Source organism: Crocodylus porosus, unplaced genomic scaffold (genome assembly GCF_001723895.1).
Source record: "Crocodylus porosus isolate Cpor-Errol unplaced genomic scaffold, CroPor_comp1, whole genome shotgun sequence".
Lineage (NCBI taxonomy): Eukaryota > Metazoa > Chordata > Crocodylia > Crocodylidae > Crocodylus > Crocodylus porosus.
This window is the reverse complement of record NW_017728906.1, coordinates 153104542-153125201: the sequence shown is the minus strand read 5'-3', so window position 1 is coordinate 153125201 and position 20660 is coordinate 153104542. Positions and strand designations below refer to the sequence as shown.

General features: G+C 46.2%; 1 protein-coding gene across 1 annotated transcript in view; it reads left to right on the top strand.

Moving 5' to 3' along the window:
• The window catches only part of KPNA3 (karyopherin subunit alpha 3), a 91585-nt gene that overhangs the window by 19044 nt on the left and 51881 nt on the right, over window positions 1-20660 (top strand). The window contains exon 2 of the mRNA XM_019529971.1: window positions 16151-16195. Within this exon, the coding sequence (XP_019385516.1) occupies window positions 16154-16195 (42 nt within the window). The 5' untranslated portion in view covers window positions 16151-16153. The remainder of the gene's footprint in view (window positions 1-16150; window positions 16196-20660) is intronic.

The following is a 20660-nucleotide window of genomic DNA, read 5'->3' as shown; positions in this document are numbered from 1 at the left end:
ATGAGGTTTCTGATGTGAAAACAACACTTTATTTACAAAAACTTCTATTAAAAGCTCTTTATAGTAAAGAAGTAACAGTGTGGCTAGCTGGGCTGTCCATAAATTTACAGACAGTCCATAAAAAACAGGATAGAAATGCTCATTTGTAAAGTCTGTAAAAAACCAAACCAAACCAAACCAAACACCCTCCCAAAAAACAAAAACCGGTGAGTTGAAGATCATCAGAAAGAGGCTAGAAGGAAGTTGAACAGACAGGGCAGAGCAGTACCATCTAGTCACTAGATTCTAGTCACTAGATTCTAGTGTCTGGATGTGGGTGCTGTACACTGCTGAGAGCATTCTCTCAGGTCTTCGTAGCTGATGAAAGCCCCCGTAGCTCTCTCCTTACCCAGCCATGGGCACTTGCTGTTGCTGCATCACACTGACTGCCTGTAACACTTTTGAGTTACAGGTAGTCCTTTGGGGGTCTGTGCTGGGACAAGGAGTCAGGCTATGGGGTGGGTGGGGAGGGCAGCATGATGTGGGATATGGTTGGGGGCATCAGAATTTGAGGGTGAGTAGGGGACCCTTGGGTCGGGGCAGCATGGTGTAAAACTACTGCTGTAGTCAAGCAGGGTTGTCGCCTCAAGATTTTTTTTCTTTTGATAATTTGCAAATTTTGTATTGATTACCAAATTCTTTTTTTTTGTTACGGTTTGTGTTAAGCTCCTAAATTTGAACCCAGATCTCATCTAGGGCCTGATAGAAGTGTTCTATTTACATTTTGTGAAATATGTGAGTAAAAAAGTTTAGTTGTCAGTAAAAAGGTTGTAGATTGTCAATTAAAAAATGATCTTGGGTTGGCAACCCGTCTTGCTGCTCTCCTTATAAGGGTCTGGGGCCTAGAGTAACATAGAGTAAGTCCTCCTGGGAGGATAGTATCCATGAAGTGTGGTATGGCAGGAGACAGACTGCTACAACAGGAAATTCCTGGTGCCTTGCTTCTGGGACACTGTATTTCCAGGAGGACTTGTCACAGCTGGTTGTGACTCAGGAAAAAAATCTTTTCTTCTACAGTCTGCCTTCTGAAAACAAAGTATCTTCTTTATTTGGGGGAATGTTGTATGAGAGAAAATAAGGTATTCTGCAGGGAATGTTGGGGGTATTGAACATATCTGGAAGGCATATAGATGCCTTGCCTATACATTTTTCAGTTGTCTTAAGCTGTTTTCCATTTTGTTTGACTATTTTTATTAGCTTATTCTTTGTTGGATAGAGGTCATAATAAAGATGTAAAGAATACCTTTTTTTAAGGACACAAATGGTAACAGCACAGAAGTGTTTAGACTATAAGAAGACTGGCTTTGTTTAGGTTGCTCTGCCTTAGTACCACCATGTGTATTTATAACATAGAACAGTGCTTCTCAACCTTTTTTATACTGGGACCCATTTGTAAACATAAGTGTCCCAACCCAGTGCCCCTCACTCCTGCCCCTGCACCCTCCAGGGGGTGGGTGTGCATGGGGCATTGGGGGGAGGGGCTCCAAGCAGCCTGTAGCAGGGCACTAGGGTGCCTGCTACTAGCAGGAGGAATAGGGCTGCTGAAGTGCCCTGGAGCAACACAGATGGGGTTGCTAGGGCAACCAGGCAGGTCATGTGGCCAGGAGGGGGCAGGGCCAGGCCCTTATAAACAGCTAGGCCAAAGCCTAGCTAGCAGTACCCTTCTGGATGCCGCAGGAGCTCTGTGGCTGAGCTGAGTGGCCAGAGTTGGTGGTTGCAATCTTACCTTACTGACCAGCTGCGATGATGCTAGGGACGAGAACACCCTGATGAGAGGTAGGGTTGGGAGCCCTAGAGGGGCTTGGAGTTTACATTACGAGCGGGTAGGCTCTTTGTTGGTTTTGTTACAGCCATTTGGGCTTGGCTTGAGTTATGGTTAACCGGAGGACCGGGTGAGGCTGTAGGGGAATGAGGAGGCCTCAGTGGGGCTCCCCAACAGCTTGGGGGTTCCAGGTGCCCAGTAGGGGCACAGTGCCAGCGGGGTACAGCTGTTTGTGCCGGAGTGGCGCAGTGTATGGGGTTTGGACCCCAGCCCGTGAGGGCGGCAGTTTGCCCAGTGGGGCAAACGACCCAAAAAAGGGTCAAGGGGCCAGGCACGGCTACGGTCACCTGAGCCCAAGCGCGGTACAGGCCCCGAGAGGGGCCGTGAGGCGCGAGGAGTGCGGTACAGGCCCCGAGAGGGGCCGCGAGGCGCGAGGAGTGCGGTACAGGCCCCGAGAGGGGCCGCGAGGAGCTAGGGGGGCGGCTATGTGCCAGGCCCAGGGGTCCTGGTAATAGGCTGGTAGGTAGGAGCCCGGCCCAGGGGCGCCAGGCGGGTGACGAGTCCAGGGTGCCAGAGGGAGAGCACCCGAGGGGCAGGGGACCAGACAACGTCCCACGGAACAGCTGCGAGGCTTGGGGCGTGCTAAAAGGGAGGTTTGGAGGCACGCATTTGCCCATAAGGCTGGGGTGAGAGTACCCCCACTTTGGAACGGAGGTGATACCAGCAAGGTGTAGTTAGGCGGAAGTAGGCAGCCTCCCATTCTGAACCTCAACAGCAAAGACGTGGCAGGAGAGTAGAGGGTGCCAGATCGCCCTAATTGGCACGGCAAAGGGGCGCTAGCGAGCTCACAGCCGCATGCAGGGCCCCACCCCGTGACACAGCCCCTTTCAGGTTGAAACTCTTGACAGCTTGCAAGGGAAGCAAGCTGTTACCATTTCTCATCTTTTCACCTCTAAAGAAGAATTCGCTTTAAAAATTGATCAACAAACTTTAAAAGTTTGTTCGGGACCCTTTCATATATTCTTGTGACCCAGTTTTGAGTCCCAACCCAGGAATTGAGAAACATTGATATAGTAGACCTTATTACTGCATGTTCCATATACAGCTATATTTTTAAAAAAGTCAAATTGCTCTTTTGATTGAATGCTTGACTTTGCAAGTTAGAAATTGGCAAGTTTAGAGCCGTGGGATTTTTTGTGTTTTTGTTCCCAACTATCAACCTCAGTCAGTAGAAGAGAACCTAGTATTCTTACACGGGTTCCCATTTATTTGTCATGGCACTAGGTGTTTTTAACTTCAGAAGATGGGCAAAGGGAGGCTCTCCTGCTTTTTTGTGAGGAAAGTAGCCTGCTCGATCTAGGGAATGACCAACGGGAGCTTAACTCTGCTTTTACTTCCCCATGAAATTGTGAGGAGAGGCCTCCTACCTTTATGTGGCTCCTCTGAAGTAACACAGATGGGAGCAGTTGGGGGATCCTTGTCAAGTTCCTTCCTTTTCCAGACTTGCTGCTGTTGCAGTATTATTGGTTTCAGGGCTTCCTAGTGCACGGAGTACTACAGTATTAACACTACAGCATAAAAAATTACAAATTTAAACAGCTTTCAGCTGTATTCAGTGCATTATCAAATGTTGATTCCCTGACCTGAGAGCTCTTCTTTGGCCAGTGACCCAAATCCTGAACATTTTTCATAGCTTTTCAAAAAACTGCTATAAGCTTATAATGGAATGTATTAAGGAATTGCGCCCATTCTCCTGTAGTAATTTTAACTTCACATACATGTATTGGTTATTTAGTGGGTTTCAGGTGCCTTTTGATATTAATACACGCCAAAAGGGAAGCCAACATCTTCCTGAAAACAGGAAAGGAAATTATATCATAGCAGCAAATCTTTCTTCTTTCAGCAAATGGAGGGGAACACTGAACCAATATTTTAAAGTTTACCACAGCAATTATACAAGTTCTTGAAATAAGTTATATAAATCCATGAAAGAGACCCACACTATTTAAAAACATGAAGTACAGCATGTGTTACATACACAGAAGATTACTTGTGATATCATATTTCAGTGTCCCCCTCCATTTTCAGAAGTGTAGAAAAAGAAATGGGCTCTTCATGTATGCCTTGAAAGTCAGCTGAACTTGTTTTGGGACAGTGGTATGAAAGCAGTTTTGATAGTGTAGGATCCATCATGCTGAACAGTCTACTTGCATTTTCCTTCTTTCTTAAATTTGGGGATTGGGGGCTATAGCTTTAATGCCTGAATATAGCTGAAGTAATGGCCACACAGTCTGTCATGTGCGCAGGTCCCAGGCCCTGTTAGGATCGCATAAGTCAAAACTGTCACTTGGAACTATGTTGGAAACCATAGGCAACCACCACTGAGCACTGGTGTTTGCTCAGTAATAAATTCCACTTAACCAGCAATCCACAGCACTTCAAACTAGTTTCAGTTTCTGGGTTCATTTTTTGTTGTTGTTGTTAAAATGTATCTCCACGTGGATTGCTTTATAGGTGTCTCTCCTGGTGGAAACAAACATGCATAGTAGTACCAAGGTCTGCATCTAAAAATGGTATAGAACTACTTGTAAAAAGCAGGTGGAATAAAGCTGTCATTGTTCCCTTTGCACATATAAGCAGCTGGACAGTTTGACCATGTGTCAAATGGTGCCCCCCAAACTGACCTCTAATAATATTATACAACATTAGTTTGCTGTACTCCTTAAATTGTGCTTAAAAAGTGATTCAGATAACTTAATCCTGTTCAAATTGATAAGTTTCATAAAACCAGTATTCTAAGACATTTTATTCTGTTAGGATACTATGTCTAAAGGTGACTTGGTTCCATCTCCAGTGACTAAACAAATTTAATTTAAACAGAATTACCCTGACCTTCTTTGAGCCATGTTTTAAAGTACATTTGGTACTATGGCTTGATGTAGCTGGAAAGCTTTATTAAATTACTCCATGTGCCTATTGGTTATGCTATTGAGTAAAAGCATCTACTGTATAATATACTTGCTTTTTTTTGGTCACAAAAATTTTTTTCTATGGCTTCCAATTTGTGTATCACACAGCTGTACATTATCCTAGAATGCGTCAACTGAAATTGTGCTAAACCAACCATTTCCATGTTTTGCTCTATAAACTAGTATATTCGTTTTAGGTTCTTTCTTGTCATAATTTCTTTTAAAAGCTTATTTTATTAAAATATGCTTTTTTACATTATGTAAGTTTTTAAAAACAGATTATTGTGTCTAGTGTTTCATAGTTGGTAGGGTGGGAAGGGACCTGAGCAGGTCATCAAGTCTGACCCCCCTGCCATGGGCAGGAAAGAATGCTGGGGTCAAATGACCCGGGCTAGATGATTATCTAGCCTCCTTTTGAAGACCCCCAGGGTAGGAGCGAGCACCTCTTCCCTTGGAAGTTGGTTCCAGATCCTAACTGCCCTGACTGTGAAGTAGGGCGGCTAGGAGCAGCAGGGCTCCCTTCCCCCCGCTGACTTTTACCTGTTCTGGGCTACTATTTCACAAAGAAAATGTGTTTTTTCTGTACAGTACACTAAATTGAATTTTTAGGTAAAAGCAGCAGCCTATAATTTCTTGATTCATGTTTAAAGATTCAGTGCATCTTAGTTCCTATCTAAAGCTTCAGGTCAAGTTTATTTTGCTTTTGCTTTGAAGGATGTTTTAACAAAATTTCCTTGGATATTTTTTAAAGATGGAATACGTTGATGTTGAAGACTCTGATGTAAGCTGATTGGGCTGTGATTGTTGCAGAAGTTATTTTAAATCCAGTATGTATTAGGAATACACTTTTTCTGCATGTCTGATCAGGGCTTTGTTGATGATAAAAGCTTAAGTTTGGTTGCAAACATCGTCTACTAGAAAACATGGTGCTGCATGTGCAGGAATCCTTGTTTTCTCTGTTTAAAAACCACAAATTCCCTGATTTTAAAAACCCCAAAACCCGTGTTTTTCTACAATGAAAATGAAACACCACTATGTATAAAGGTGTCAGTTGAACACCATTTTTATCGATATGTTTATCATTATAAAGCAATTTGGAAGCCTACCAGTGCCTCGGTTACTATAATAAAATAAATTCTAAATACCAATACATTTTGGAATTTGATTTTGGGTTATCATGGAAAATCAGAGCTCTCCCTGCCCCCACAACTTACCAGGGCACAGAAACAGCTGTGGCTGTCATCCTCCTCCTCCCCACCCCCCCAATGTTTTGTGGCACTGAGCAGCCCTGATATGCTAGTGCCCTGCCCATGCCATTGCCCCTCACTCCCAAGCCGCAGTCCCCTGGCCTTGCTGATGCCTCTTACTTCCCACCCACAGCTCCCTGCCATGACAAGATATGCACCACCCACCTGGCAACAGCAGGGGTGGAGTGTGGGGTTATGCCCCATGCTGCTGCCAGGTAGGTAGGGGGCACCTTGACATGGCAGTGTGGGGTTCCTGGCAGTGACACCGAGCCTTCCTGCCCTGTTCTGCCCTGCTGCACTGGGTTCTGCCTGCCAGGCTATGGAGGCTTCTAGGGGGAGGGCAGCAGAGCAGACAGTCCTAAGCCCGCAGTGGACAGCCTGCATCCTCCTCCATCTTGCACACAAATCTGGGGAACATGTGCCCCCCGCCATTTCCCCTCCCTGGGGTGCGTGCAGTGGTGGGGAGCTGGCCTTCTCATATGAGCTGCTTGCAACTCTGTCCCGCTTCCTGCTTGAGCCCTGCTGCTGCGCATTTGTGCCCTGGGCCCTACGCACTACCCCGGCTGGGCAGCAGCCCCAGCCCTGCCCCTCTCCATCCCTCACTATGGGGGCCTCAATTCTTCCCCCGCCACCCCTGCCCTGCACCCCACCCCACCAACTTACCTGTAGGGAGGTGCTGGAGCTGCTCTCAATGCTGCTGGGCTGCCATGTGCATGTATGCGTACACAGATGCACATGGCTTCCCCGTCCTAATTGTCCTTCTCCCATGATCCTCAGCCCCTTGAAGGTTGGAACTCTGCCAGCCTGCAAGGGAAACGTACCATTTCCCATGTTTTTCTACTTAAAATGAGAAAATCTGCCTTTTACCATGTTTTTTCTGTGGTGAACTTGGATCCCTGGTGATGAATATCTTGTAGTTGACTACCGTCACTTAATTTCTAGCGTCTAAAAACTTGTTCTGAAAAAATAAAACTCTCTGAAGAATAAAGTCTTGTGTTTGATACAGAATCGTTTGGCCACTATTGCTAGAGTTGGCCAAAAATAACCAGGGATGGTGGGGTATAAATTTATTTCTTGCCCCAGCTACTAACTAAAGGAGATAGGGTAGAAATTTCCTTTTTGAGCAAGCTGTTTCTTGATAGCTACTGTGAAGTGCATTTGTCTCTGATGTAGATTTCATAGACGTTAGGGCTGGAAGGGACCTTGGAAGATCATCAAATCCAGCCCCCCGCCCGAAGGGCAGGAAGTTAGCTGGGGTCATAGGATCCCAGCAAGATAAGCATCCAATTTACTCTTGAAGGTGTTCAGTGTAGGTGCTTGAACCACCTCCGATGGCAGGCTATTCCAGCCCTTGGGGGCTCAGACAGTAAAGAAATTCTTCCTTATGTCCAGCCTGAAATGGTCTTTCAGTAGTTTATAACCGTTCAACCTCGTCATTCCTTGGGGCGCTCTGGTGAACAAACGTTCCCCCAGATACTGGTGGTCACCCCTGATAAACTTATAGGTGGCCATCAGATCACCCCTGAGCCTGCGATTTTCCAGGTTTCCATACCTGCCTACCCCCCACAAATCCCACACACGATATGCAAGAGTAAGACTTTATTTTGAGCTATTATGTGTGCATAGTGTGTATAGAGATGATTGCATAGGTCAGGATAATATTTTTAAAAAAATAAAATTTAACATGTTATTGTAGATGTTTGCTTTTTAGTATGTGACTTGTTTTATTTCTGGTTCCAAGATGGCAAACCCCCCTCCAAAAAGGATTTCTTCTGAGGGCAAGGGGGAGGGACTTCTGGTGTCAAAGGTCAAGGGTTAGGGGTGGGACTTCCGGTCCCAAAATGGTGATCATGGGGCAGGTGGGGTGGCAGCTGCTGCATGCAGAGCAGCGTCAGCATGGAGTGGTGGGTGGTAACAGTGGCCACCACATGTGAGCTTCCCCGCCTGATGTCTGGCTGGCTGGGCAGCACCTGTACGACCTGCAAAGTGGCACCACTGCCCTCACCCCCTGCATCCCCCCAGCCCTGCTGTTGAGAGGTGGCGGCGCTCTGTCCCTGCCTTCCCAAGGGAATAGTGGGAAGGTGCACCAAGAGAGATTTTTGGGGGGCTGATACTGATAGCTATTTTTAACGAGTCTTATTGGCTGATACCAATCTGATAGCCAATATGCAGCCCAGCAGCGTGGAGAGCAGCGTCTGCGTGGTAAGTCTATTGTGCTTGAAGGGGTCGGGGGACAGAAGGGGTGACGAGGGGCTGATGAAGGTCTCTGCGGTGAGGGAGGAAGTGGGGCTGGTGCTGGGGCAGGGCACAGGACAGAGTTGTCACTGGCTCATCTGGAGGGGGGAACCCCATAGCTATACCCTAGGGCTGTGCAAAGCTTCGGTAGCCAATTCGATTTGGAGGAGATTCAGCCCAATTCAGGGACCAAATCCCTGAATCCGAATTGAATCACAAGACCAATTAAAAGCTCTGAATCTATTTGAAGCTTCCGAATCGAATCAGAAAAGCTTTGGAAAAGATTTGGCCAATTCAGAGATTTGAACATAGACTAAACAGACAGCTGACACAGCTGTCTCCAGCTGGTAACCTGTTGGGCTTGGGGGAGGGGAGAGGGATTGGGGTTGGGCCTGGGAGAAGCTGCCCAGCCAGGGCAGGGTGGCATGTTACTTGGGGAGGGGTGGGGGTGCAGGATGTGAGCACGGCAGCACTGGGGTGGGGGCTCTGCCCTGCTGCCACTTGCTCAGCTGGTGCAGGGGGGCAGGATGCAGGCGTGGCTCACTCCAGGCAGAAGTATGCAAGTGGCCATAGCACCTGCTCCCAGCGCTGATGCGGGTACGGTAGTGCTGGTAGTGGGAACTATGCCCTGCTGCCCCCCAGAGGCAGCTGCACCTGCATCCAGTGCCCCCAGCTGGGTTAGCGGCAGCAGAGCATAGACCTCGCTTCAAGTGCTGTTTTGCCCACATCCCACATCCACCCATGCCAGCTAACAAGTAACAACATCCCCTGTCCCTGCTGTCCATCCTCCATGGTGGCTAGCAAGCAGAGACGGGGCAAAGTCCCTGCTTCTAGTGCTGATGTGGGCATGGTACCACTGAGAGCAGGGGCTATGCCCTGCTACCACCCAGAGCAAGCCAAGCCTGCATCACACCCTCCTCCCCCCGTGTTGGCTGGGCTGGGCAGGGCAGCCATGGGGGCTTCTCCTGTGGCTCCCCCTGCTGGGACAGAGGCAGGCACAGCTGGAGGAGCTGCAGGAGAATCCCCCATGGCTGCCCTGCCCTGCCCTGCCTGGCCCCAGCCTTTTGGCACTTAAAAAAGAAAGAAAGAAAAAGCCCTGCACTCACCAGCTCTGACGGCAGGGATCAGGGCCTCTGAGGGTTCGTGGCAGAGCCCCTTGTGTAACGAGGGCAGTGGGGATCAGTTTTCCCCCCCAATCCTGCCTGGCACCCACATGGCAACTGCCCCATAGCATGGGTGCAGCACAGCTCAGCAGGGCACCACACACTGTCTGGGAGCTGGGGTCACTGGGGCTGAGTGGTGCTGGGCTCCAGGTGAGTGCTGGAGCAGACAGCACATGGTGCTCTGTTGAGCCACACTGCACCTGTGCAATGTGTGTGGGGAATGGAGTATTGTTCTGCCTTGGGCCCGAGCCCCGCGCTGTCTCCATCCTCCGATGCTGGCCCACAGCCCTATTTCATCTGCCTGGTTATATGCACCCTGCCTGCAGGGGTCCCAGCCAGTCTCCATGGAGACCCCACTTGCCTCCTCTTTCTGGTGTCCCCAGCAGTTGGTGCAGGACAGATGGGCTGGGTAGGATTAATTGCCCCACTGCCCCCATCAGGCAGAGTCAGCATCCCCCCTCCTTGGCCTGCAGCACCTCACCAAAACTCCTTAAGTGACCCTCCAGCCCACTCTTACCTTGATTGGTACAGATGTGAGTGTTAACTGGTCTATAGCGTTACAACTGTTAAATATTCATTGTGCCATAATGGCACTCATTGATCAATGCTTTTGCTTTGCTGTACCTAATGTGAGCAACTATAACCTATTCTATTAATACTCTCTGTTAGGCAGAACTTGGCCTAATATAGGCAGCCTGTGTGCCCTGCTACCGAAGGCCCAATGTGTGTTCTACTCGCTAACAATCTAAATGATGTGGCTTATAGAAAACCGTGTAACTTATGTTAGGTACAGACATTCAGGAAGCCTGAGGCAGAACTCATCTGAGTTGCAGCATATGATGGAAGTACTAATTCCATAGCTTTTTAGTAGTTTTATTGTGTATGTACCAACTGTTGATCAGATTTCTGTCTTATCCTAAAAGCGGGTGATGTGGAGATGCCACACATTATCGACAAGGACACCTTTCCACTTCCTAGCTTTTGATATCTTTGTGGCTGGGGTGAGAAAAATGTTACTGTATATAGAGTAACAGTATGTTATAACATAGATCTGTAGCAGGTTTGCTGTAACAAACCTGCTTTATAAAATGTAAGAGGTTGTTGGATCATGACACTACCACATTATTGTTTCAAATGTAATTATTTTGATTCATTTCTTAGTAATCATATAGTTGTACTTCAATCTAGGGCTCCAGGAAACTGTTTAACATTACTGTAAATAGTGGCTCAATCCAAAGGAGCCATAAATAAAATTCTTATATGGATACCCCATTCGGGATCTATTTTTAAGAGTTATTCTTTTTTCCTGGACAAGAATGAACTAGGTCAGGGGTTGGCAATTCCCGTCGGGCATACCAGAGCATGGCATGCGCAGACATTTTGCTTGGCATGCATTCCTTGTTTAATGGTGGGGAAGGGGCAGGGGCTGCACTGCCACAACAAGGATCGGGCTCCTGGCAGCTCCCTTGCTATCTGCCCTGAGGTGTGCATCCACCAGCTGGTGGCAACGAGCCAGACTGGCACTGGGTTGGGAATTGCCAACCCCTGACCTAGTTCATTCTTGTCCAGGCAGACCCTGGTGCAGCAGCTTGCAGCCTCTCTAACTGCTGCAAGCAGCCTGAGCTCTGTGGCGGGCAGCAGAAGCCTCCCCAGGTCTGCTGTGGTAGGTGGCTGGGAGATTGCAGGCAGCTATACCAAAGTCTGCAGAGCCCTTGCTTGGCTTGTTGCTGGTGGCTAGTGCAAGTGTACCTGGAGCAGACAATAGGAAAGCCGGAAGGAGTCTGATCCTTGTTGTGGCAGTGCAGCCCTGGCCCCTTCCTTGCCATCCAACCCCAAGGTGCACATGCATCCACTGCCAGCAGTGAGCTGGACCAGGGCTCCACAGATCTCAGTTCAACAGCTTGCAGCTTCCCTGCCCGCCTGCCTCAGCCAGCTGGGGCTCTGGGCAAGCCACTGCTGTTGGTCACCGAGTCTGGGCTGCTCACAGCAGCCAGTCTGCAAGCTGCTGCACTGGGGTCTGTGGAGCCCTGATTTGGCTTTTTGCTGTTAGCAGGTGCATGCCTGCCTTGGGGCAGATGGCAGTATCTTACAAGTCAAGGTTGGGGAGTATTTTTCAAATAGGTATGCAGTTGACAAACTTTTGTTGCATAATATGTATGTAAAATGATAAATTAAACTAGCTTAAGTTGATATTTATTGAGGGCATGACATGCTGGCATAATCAGACCACTTGGATATTTTGTAAAGGATGTAAAACTGTATATGTAGATAAATTCACTATTTATATACATATAACAAATTTATTCTCACCTTGCTTTCATATTATTCAGTGCATATAAATGAAAACAAAAATATGATGCATCAACTTTATCCTGTATATCTAGTTGTACAACATAAGAAAATACTTCAAAAACTAGTATTATAGCATCATTGAGTCAGAAGGGACCTAGACAGATCATCGAGTCTGACCACCTGCCATGGGCAGGAATGAGCACTGGGGGTGGGAGGGGTCATAAGACCCCAGCCAGGTGCCCATCCAGTCTCCTCTTGAAGATTTCCAGGGAAGGTGAGAGCACCACCTCTCTGGGAAGCCTATTCCAGGCTCTGGCCACCCTTACAGTGAAGCAGTTCTACCTAACATCTAACCTAAACCTATCCTCCCTCAGCTTGTGGCCATTGTTCCTGGTGACTCCAAGGTGGGCCCTGGTGAACAGACTTTCCTGAGTCCCTGCTGCTAGCCCCTGATAAGGTTGTAGGCAGCCACAAGATCCCCCTTCAGTCTCCTCTTGCGGAGACTGAAGAGATTCAGGTCCCTCAGCCTCTTCTCGTAGGGCTGGCCACAGAGGCCCTCAACCATACGAGTAGCCCCCCTCTGGACCTTCTCCAGGTTCTCCACGTCCCTCTTTGAAGTGCACCCAGAACTGGACACAGTACTCCAGGTGCGGCCTGACCAGCGCCACATAGAGGGGGAGCAAGACCTCTCTAGACCTGTTAGTGATGCCCCTGTTGATCCATGACACAGTGCGGTTGGCTCTGCCTATTGCTTCGTCACATTGGCAACTCATATTCATCCTGGAGTTGATCCTGACTCCAAGATCCCTCTCTGCCTCTGTGCGAATATAAATTGCCTTAATTGCAGTTTTTTCACTTTTAAAATAAGTACTGGTCTTTTATGGTGATTTAATAGAGATCTGTGTATTACTTTTTAAGAAGGATCATATTGCAAGTGATCTGTGTGTGTAACACATGCTGTACTTAATGTTTTTAAATAGTGTGAGTCTCTTTCATGGGTTTATATAACTTATTCCAAGAGCTTGCATAATTGCTGCGGTAAACTTTAAAATTTTGATTCAGTTAGAAACTTGAGACTATCTGTTGGCAGTACTTCTGTTTAGTTCCTCTTAATATAGCCATCATATTATTCTAGTACTCTGTGCAGTTAAAATCTAAGCCAGGAAACTTGTGTTTAGTTAGGGTTTTCCTTTTTCCAGAGGGGAAAATTAAAAAAACAAAAACCATGTATTTAGTTTTTAATACAAGGCCCTAGGTATCCTAACACACTATCAGTGATGCAACAGCATCCTCTCAGCATTGAAAAAAAATTCAAAGAGGAGCTCGGCCAGCCAGTCACCCACTTTATTCCTTACCCTTCTATATTTTAGTCTTTGGGCACAAAGTAGGTTAAGTTGGCACCGTAGGCCAGGTATAGACATTACACTTACACTAGTATAAGTGATCAGAAACCAGTCTATCCCCATAACAGAACAGAAGTTTGGCACATGCAACTGGTTTATACCCATAACCAGGGCCTATCACAAGGGGCGCCAGGAGAGCCATTTGGCCCAGGCCTCTCATTCACGGAGGGCCTCAAATTTAGATTTTTGACATTATCTTGAAATGAGGTTATACATACAGACACAGAGATACACTGACAGGATTGAAAGAAGAAGACGTTCGTCATACAACTTTAAACTTGTGTCCCATTACTGGGCCACACCACCTGTAGTGCACTATGAATTAATTTTTTTTTTTTAATATACTGGAAACCTCAAAAAATGAAAGTGGCCTGGGCCTCTCTCGACCTCTGAGAGGGCCTGCCCATAACAACAGAAGTTCAGCACATAGACTGGTTTAAAATTGCAGAACCTGATCTAAGACTTAGTCCATACACCCCCCACCCCAGTGTTCTGCTCGCTTTTGATCTAAACCATGCTGCTTTCAGAAAACCACGTAACTTAGATTTCCGCCTTGGGCTTTTTGAATGTCTGTACCTAGCCTTGGAGACTAACTGGTTCAGAAAGTCAAGCTTTTGTAAATGACACCCTGCCCTACTTTCTGCTTGTCTTCAGCCTAGCATCACTCACCATCTCTCTACTTTTATTCTTGAGTGCTGTCAGACAGATGTCTTTTGATGTCTTTTTGCACTGCCAGGAGTGACCAGGAATAACGGTCACAAGCTGGCAGAGGGCAGGTTTAGGCTAGATATCAGGAAGCACTACTTCACAGTCAGGGTGGCTAGGATCTGGAACCAACTTCCTACCCTAGGGGTTTTTAAGAGGAGGTTGGATGAACATCTTGCTAGGGTCATTTGACCCCAGTATTCTTTCCTGCCATGGCAGGGGGTCAGACTAGATGATCTACTCAGGTCCCTTCTGGCCCTAGAAACTATGAAGCATGCTCGCAAGGTCATCAGAACAAGATTCTCTTGCACCAGAAAGGGAACAAAGTCCAATATCTAGCAAAGATTGTCTGTTTCTAGTCTTTATCTGTAATGAGGGGGCTGTAACTTGAGCAGCACTACTGCCAGCAGCCTGTCATAGCATGCCACAGGGAGAGCAGCAAGTAGGGAAGATGCTTTATGGTAAAGTGTTGTTTCTGTTGTACCAGAAAATGGTGAGGTTTGTTGAGTTATTGTGAGTTAGTCTGAGGCTAATACCAAGAAAGCTTTTATGTTTTCTGCATGAGCTGCACTCTTGTAGATGATTACATGGACTGCGGTGGTTGAGGTGGTACCACATTTACTCCCATACAGTGGAACCTTTTTCTAGTAATTGAGGTGTGTGATTTAAACAAGGAATCTGGGTTCGTTCATGGAGGAGCAGAGCTGCCCAACTCTTCTTTTGAAGCCAGGTGGGCAGCTAGCAGTGCCTGTAGAATCACCAGAAGATCCACCTGGTTTAAGAAGAGGAGCTGGGCAGTTCAGCTGTAGCAGGATTGGGGCCTCAGTTGACTTGAAAAATGCTTCTGGCTGAGTTGGACTTCTTGTCCCCTCTTTTCAAGCCTAGTAGGCAGCCAGGAGCACCTTCTGCATTAGCTGGGGGCCTGATCCTACTCGGCCTCTTCTCTTGAGCTGGGTGGGCTGTCAGCTGACTAATCAGATGCTGCTGGCTGCCTGCCTGACTTCAGTAGAGGAGCCAGGTAGTTTAACTTGGCTGGAAGTTGCTGCCAAGTCCGCTGAGGGTCAGATCTATTGGAGCCAAACTGTCCATCCCCTCTTCTTGAACCTAGTGGGCAACAATCACCCACCATGTTCTGCAACAAGGGAGCTAACAGCAGCCATAGGTTTTTGCTCTGCCCTTCCTGCAGCTACCTGTGGCTCTTTTCCACACAAAAATACTTATCAGCACTTTCAAGGAAAAACTTTTTTGGTTTTCTTGTTTGTTGTTTTTGCTTGTTTATTCTGCCTTCTAAAAACAAGATGTGTATCTTACTTGGTGGCATATGGTATGTGAGAAAATACAATATTTTAGGTTGTGTTGCCCAAGACTATTTAGCCTCAAGGGCAAGGATTGAGGAGACAAACCTGACTTGGTCGGGAGTAAATGTCATAAGCAAAGCATAGGGAATTTTGTGCCTTGATCTCCTCATGTCACTGAGATGGCATGCTGCATCAGTTACTGGTTTTCAAGATTTGTTTTTTTTAATCCTCAAATTGTGCTGTGATAATCCAGACAGAGGGCACTGGAGGCACTAATGGCTGAGAGTAGGAAGAATGGGTTTGTGATCTAGCCAGTTGGTGACAGTAGTACCTGTAAGAAATGCATCCTACTATGTGAGGGCCCAGTGTCAATGAAGAATGCTGTAGGACCCCTAGACTGCAGTCTCTTGACACCTTGGATGTGTCTCTGACTGTGGAGACAGTACCAGGGTGGTGTAAGCTCTACAGAGTGATTCCCCCTGCCTATAATCAGCATCTCCGTTTTGCTAGGGTTAAGTTCAGGGAACTCTTCTCATTCACATGCTAGTTTTGGCCAGATAATGGGAAGATGGGTGATAACTGTGTAATATGCTGTGAAGGATAGTGCGTTCATGTGTACATGTACACACTAACATGTATATTAAGGTTAAATTTTGAATGTTTGAAGTTACTGTTTCACTTAGTGGCTGCATGTAAATATTTAACAAGACCAAGGAGAGTGTGAGTCTTGTGATATTCCAGAAGGGAGTGCTGTATGGAACTGTTTATGCTTTTTTTACTTTTTAGCATACTTTATTGTCCCAGTTTGTAGTGAAGCTTTACTATATTTGTGAGGTGCAACTTTTTTTTCTTTCACCAAGTAATTTCCCAGAATTATGCTTTAAAAGTAGTTCCTCTTATCCTACATAAGATGGACACTAAACTTCTTTTTTTTTTCTTTGCATTGCATTATTCTGTGAATGACTTGGAAGAGTACTAAAGCTTACAGGTCTTTGTATGCTCTTACATAAAAATCTTTTGTTTGTTTGTTCTTGCAGACTATGAGAAGACACCGAAATGAAGTGACAATTGAATTGCGGAAGGTAATTGGATCTACTTGTGTTTTATCAACAGCTATTAGATTTTCCGTTTTGCCATTGTTTAAAAAGATAGTGGTTTCTCTTTGTCACGACTTTGTCCCGAAAGGCAAAACTTTGTTTAGCATTGCTTTGTCAGAAAGAAACAAGTTAACATTGCATTTTCCAATGTTGGTAAGCCGTAAGTATGCGGTCATGGTTCTCATTGTATGTAATGGTGAATAAGCATGGTGGCTTGCTTTCTTTGTGGAAATGATCTGAAGTTAATTATTTAACATTGATATCAAATTGTCAGTCACTGGAGCTCTCATGGAAATAAGTGAATTACTCCTGTACAGAACTTAATTCCAGGCTACCTGCAAATTCATGTGAATTCATAGTATGATTAAGGACTGTGATAAAGAGTTTTACTGATATCAGGTGCTTGCAAGCAAAAATGCTTACAGTGCTGTGCTGTCAGAGCATATCCAACCTGCATCTTTGACATGCTCTCCTGGCAAAGGCATAATTAACACAACAAGTTGGATTGGTAAGATTATAAGCAGGCAGCCTAGTATCCAGTGAAGCTCCCTATGATAGTTGAATAATGCTTTGTGGGATATCATACTTCTTTCAGAGCATTTTGGGAGATTGATGTGAAGTTTCTCCATTACATTTCATACTCTGTTCTTTGTGCAAGTTTTCAGTTTCTCTGTAACCTTGTTAACATGATGAGCAGGTTAGCAGCGTTCTTGCATCTGTTGGGTTGACAGAGCATCTGTTTATTCTGTAACTGAAGAACCTCTGTTACCTCCATAGCAACTGGTCATGTAGTACTAAAAATAATACTGAGTATTTGCGTATTGAGTATATTGAGCAAATGAAAATCAGTCAGTGCTGCAGTTATTTTCAGTGCTTCATGCTTGTTCCACTCAGGTTGGATAGTGTCTAAATTTCAATGTCAACTAATTAGATTCTCAAGCAGGGTGATGTGATGAGACCTTTCTAAAAGTGCTAGTATTTTTCAGCACCTTTAGGTGTGCAAACACCTACACATCAATCACAGGATAGGCCCACATATTTCAAACAGAAGTCCATACTTTTGAAAACACTCTGACCTGTTTTGAAGAGTGAAAGCCAAGAAGTGGCACTTGGCTGTTGGTGCTTTGAGTCTAAAATGGTTGAGAACCATGGATCTAATTCATAAGGCAAATACGGGGTGATCAGCAGTAGCTAGCAAACTTCTGAATGCAGAAGGTCATATTCTTGGAGTTGCATGCCAAATTTGCTCCAACCATCCAGTACAAACACCAAAAATGAGATCCGTTTTGACAGTGTAGAAGTGGGTGCCAGTTGTGCTGTTGGATTTTGCAATTCCAGAATTATTATTTTGTCAGTGAGTAACCACTTTTGTGGGGGGCAAGCCATTAAATGGATGTTGCAGTTGATTGTGACAGCACAATGTGAAGGAAGTAGAAGGTTTTGATGTAGTGGACTTCCTAAATGGGGGTGGGGAGAGATGTTAAAATAGAATACAATCTGATTCTGACTTAACCATTCTTATTCTGGAGCACAAGTTGCTTCTGAATATGTAAAGAAAGGGGTAGTTTTACTTTGGTATTGCAGTCATGAGTGGACACTTCAATAATGCTGCTATTTGGTCAGAAAACATGCATCTTGTGGAGTACAGAATGTTCTGAAAGCTGTAACCACAGGCATTTTTTCTAGACTGGGTCCCAGTCACACTAAGCTTGCAGCCACAATTGTGATTTTTGGGTACCCAAGAATATCCTGCTTCCCTGCCTCATGAAGCCATACAGTTGGCACCTGGGCAGCAGAATGGAAGAAACTTAGTCTGAACAGGTGCAAGATGACTATCAATGCTCCATTGCTAGAAACTTCATCTCATTGAGTCAAAGATTACTACTGTTGCTGTTTTTGAAGCAAAGGGTAGTAGAAAGGCATGAGACTATCGAACACAAAGACACAAGGGCAATTTCAAGAGTGTATCACAATGTATGAGTGGTTGGAGTGGTCCATAGTTAGTTAGCTTTGTTTTGCTTTGTGAGTAAATTTTATTTTGCTTTTCAAGTTAGTTTTCTCCCTCCTTACTTTCTTAACATGATGTATGTGGGAATGTATACTAATTAGTAGTTTACAGGTCTTATAAAACATTACATCAAAATATTCATAACACTTTTACTGAGCAGTAATAAACACTTATATGCGAATTACGGACTAATGGAAGATATTAATTTGTTGTATTCAGAACTGCATATGATCTTGCTCCACTTCCTCATGCCTCTTTCAGCCTTTCCTCAAGTGTGCCTTCCTTAGTGTCATATTGCCTTAGGGTACTCCCTCTTCAAAAGGGAGAGAGACTCCTGTTTGCTAGCTCCTGTGTGCTTTATTCTTTATGGCATTGAATAAAAAGGTTTTTTTTTACCCTTAAGAACCTCTGGATAGTAAGGCTATCATGGCTACAAAGCATATCCGTTGTCCTCGTTCCAGTTCAGGGTTGCAGCTAACCAAGCCCTGTTTAGCAAATAGTTTTCTCATTTGATGGGAATGATAAGATTATTTATTCCCTTTCTATTTAGATTCCACAAGAGAATAGGGATGATTAATTAAGAAATTATTGAGGAACACCAGATGGTCACAAGAATACTCCTAACAGGCAACCATGGACTTGTTTGATACGGTCAGTGGCCATAGCTGTTTGGTGTGAGACAAACCTTGTGTATTTTCAGGTATCTGATGCAAGGCATAGACTATACTAACATAAGGACTGGCATCCTTTTGCCCAATTCAACACAGTTTCATCCAGCACAGGAGTCAGTGGCAGAGAACTGCACCATGTTATCCATCCCTTATACAGCACTCCCCTGTGCTGTGGAATAGTCTGCTTTGCAGCATCTGTGCTTTTCTTGCTGTGGAGGAGTCAGGACTCTGCAGAAGGGAAGTGCAGATGTGGTAGAGCAGAGTGAATGCAGGCAGCCAGCTGCCAGTGGTGTGGGAGGAGGGCACTATTATTCAAAAGGACTTGATTTCATGCCTAGAAGGTACATAGACAGTTTCAGGGAGCTGTACAGAACGCACCAGCCACAGATTACTGTAGGATAAGTGACCCTTGCTTTCAAACCCGAAACTCCTTTGCTGTACCGAAATAAGTGGTTACCATTAGAGGAGCACTGATACATCAGTCCCATATCGGATTGGCACCGATAGAAGAAAAATCGACAGTATTGGCAATCGGGTCTTTTTGGCTGATGTGGCCAGTAATGTTGCTGATAAATGCCCTTTGCATGTGCACAGCCAGGAGCACAGCCCGACAGCATGGAGAGTAGCAGAGTCCGGCTGGTAAGTCTGTTGTGAGGGAAGGGGCTGGGGTGGGGGGAGGGGGGACAAATCAAGGCCTCATTGGTGAGGGAGGGAATGGGGCTGGGGCTCAGGCAGGTGCTGTACAGGCAGCATGGGGTGCAGGATGGAGCTGCAAGTGGCCCATGTGGGGAGAGGAGGCGGCTTTTGCTGCTGCATGCACCCCAGGAGGGCAAGCAGGGTGTATGCCCCCAGATCTGTGTGTGGGGCAAGGGTGGCTGCGGCAGTGCTGAACTCTTCCTAGCAGGGGGCTGGGCTGGGCTATGCTTAGAGCAGGTGGAGGGAGGGTTGGGGGGGCTACAGCAAATTTTGGGGTGGCTGTAGCTCACCTTGCAGCACCATTGCTGTCCATCCCAAGTGGAGCCCAGTCAGTGCCCCACTGGGAACAGCTCTGCTTCACCCCAGCCCACAGCAGCAGCCCACCCTCTCCCCCATGCAGATTTGGGGGCACATGCCCCGCCATGTCCTCCTGGGGTATATGCAGCAGCAGAAGCTGCCTCCACGCCCGCCGGATGAGCTGCTCATGGCTCTGTCCTGCACCCTACCTCCAGCTGTGCAACACCTGCCCCTGACGCAGACCCACTCTTTCACTCATCATGGGGTCATTGATCTATGCCCCACCATGCCCTTTTTCTCCCCGTCACCCCTTTCCCCACAACAAACTTATCAGCCAGACACTGCTCTTCATGCTGCCAGCTGGCTATTGGAATCTGATCGGAATGGGCTGATACAGCTCTCTGAAAATCAACTAGTGCCCCCAAAAATCTCGAAATTAAGGACACACTCTCCCTGCCTGTTCCCCTGCTCTACTGCCTGGCCCCTTTCAAGGAGGTAAGCATTGTAATAAATCAGTTTTGTGAATTGAGCAGCATGCCATTTAAATAATTCATGGAGGAGTGCCTTGAATCTAAAATAGGCGAGACTTTGGCCACAGGTCTAAGTGCCTACTGCCACTTTAAAATTTACTATTTTAGTGAACCTTCACAAATTGTAAGCCCTATGGAGACCAATTGATGATAATCATGGTGCACTGCAACCATGTTCTGTCCTCTCCCAAGGCTGTTACTTGTTACTGAGGCTGCACAGAATGGCTGACAAAGAAGTCATGCCACTC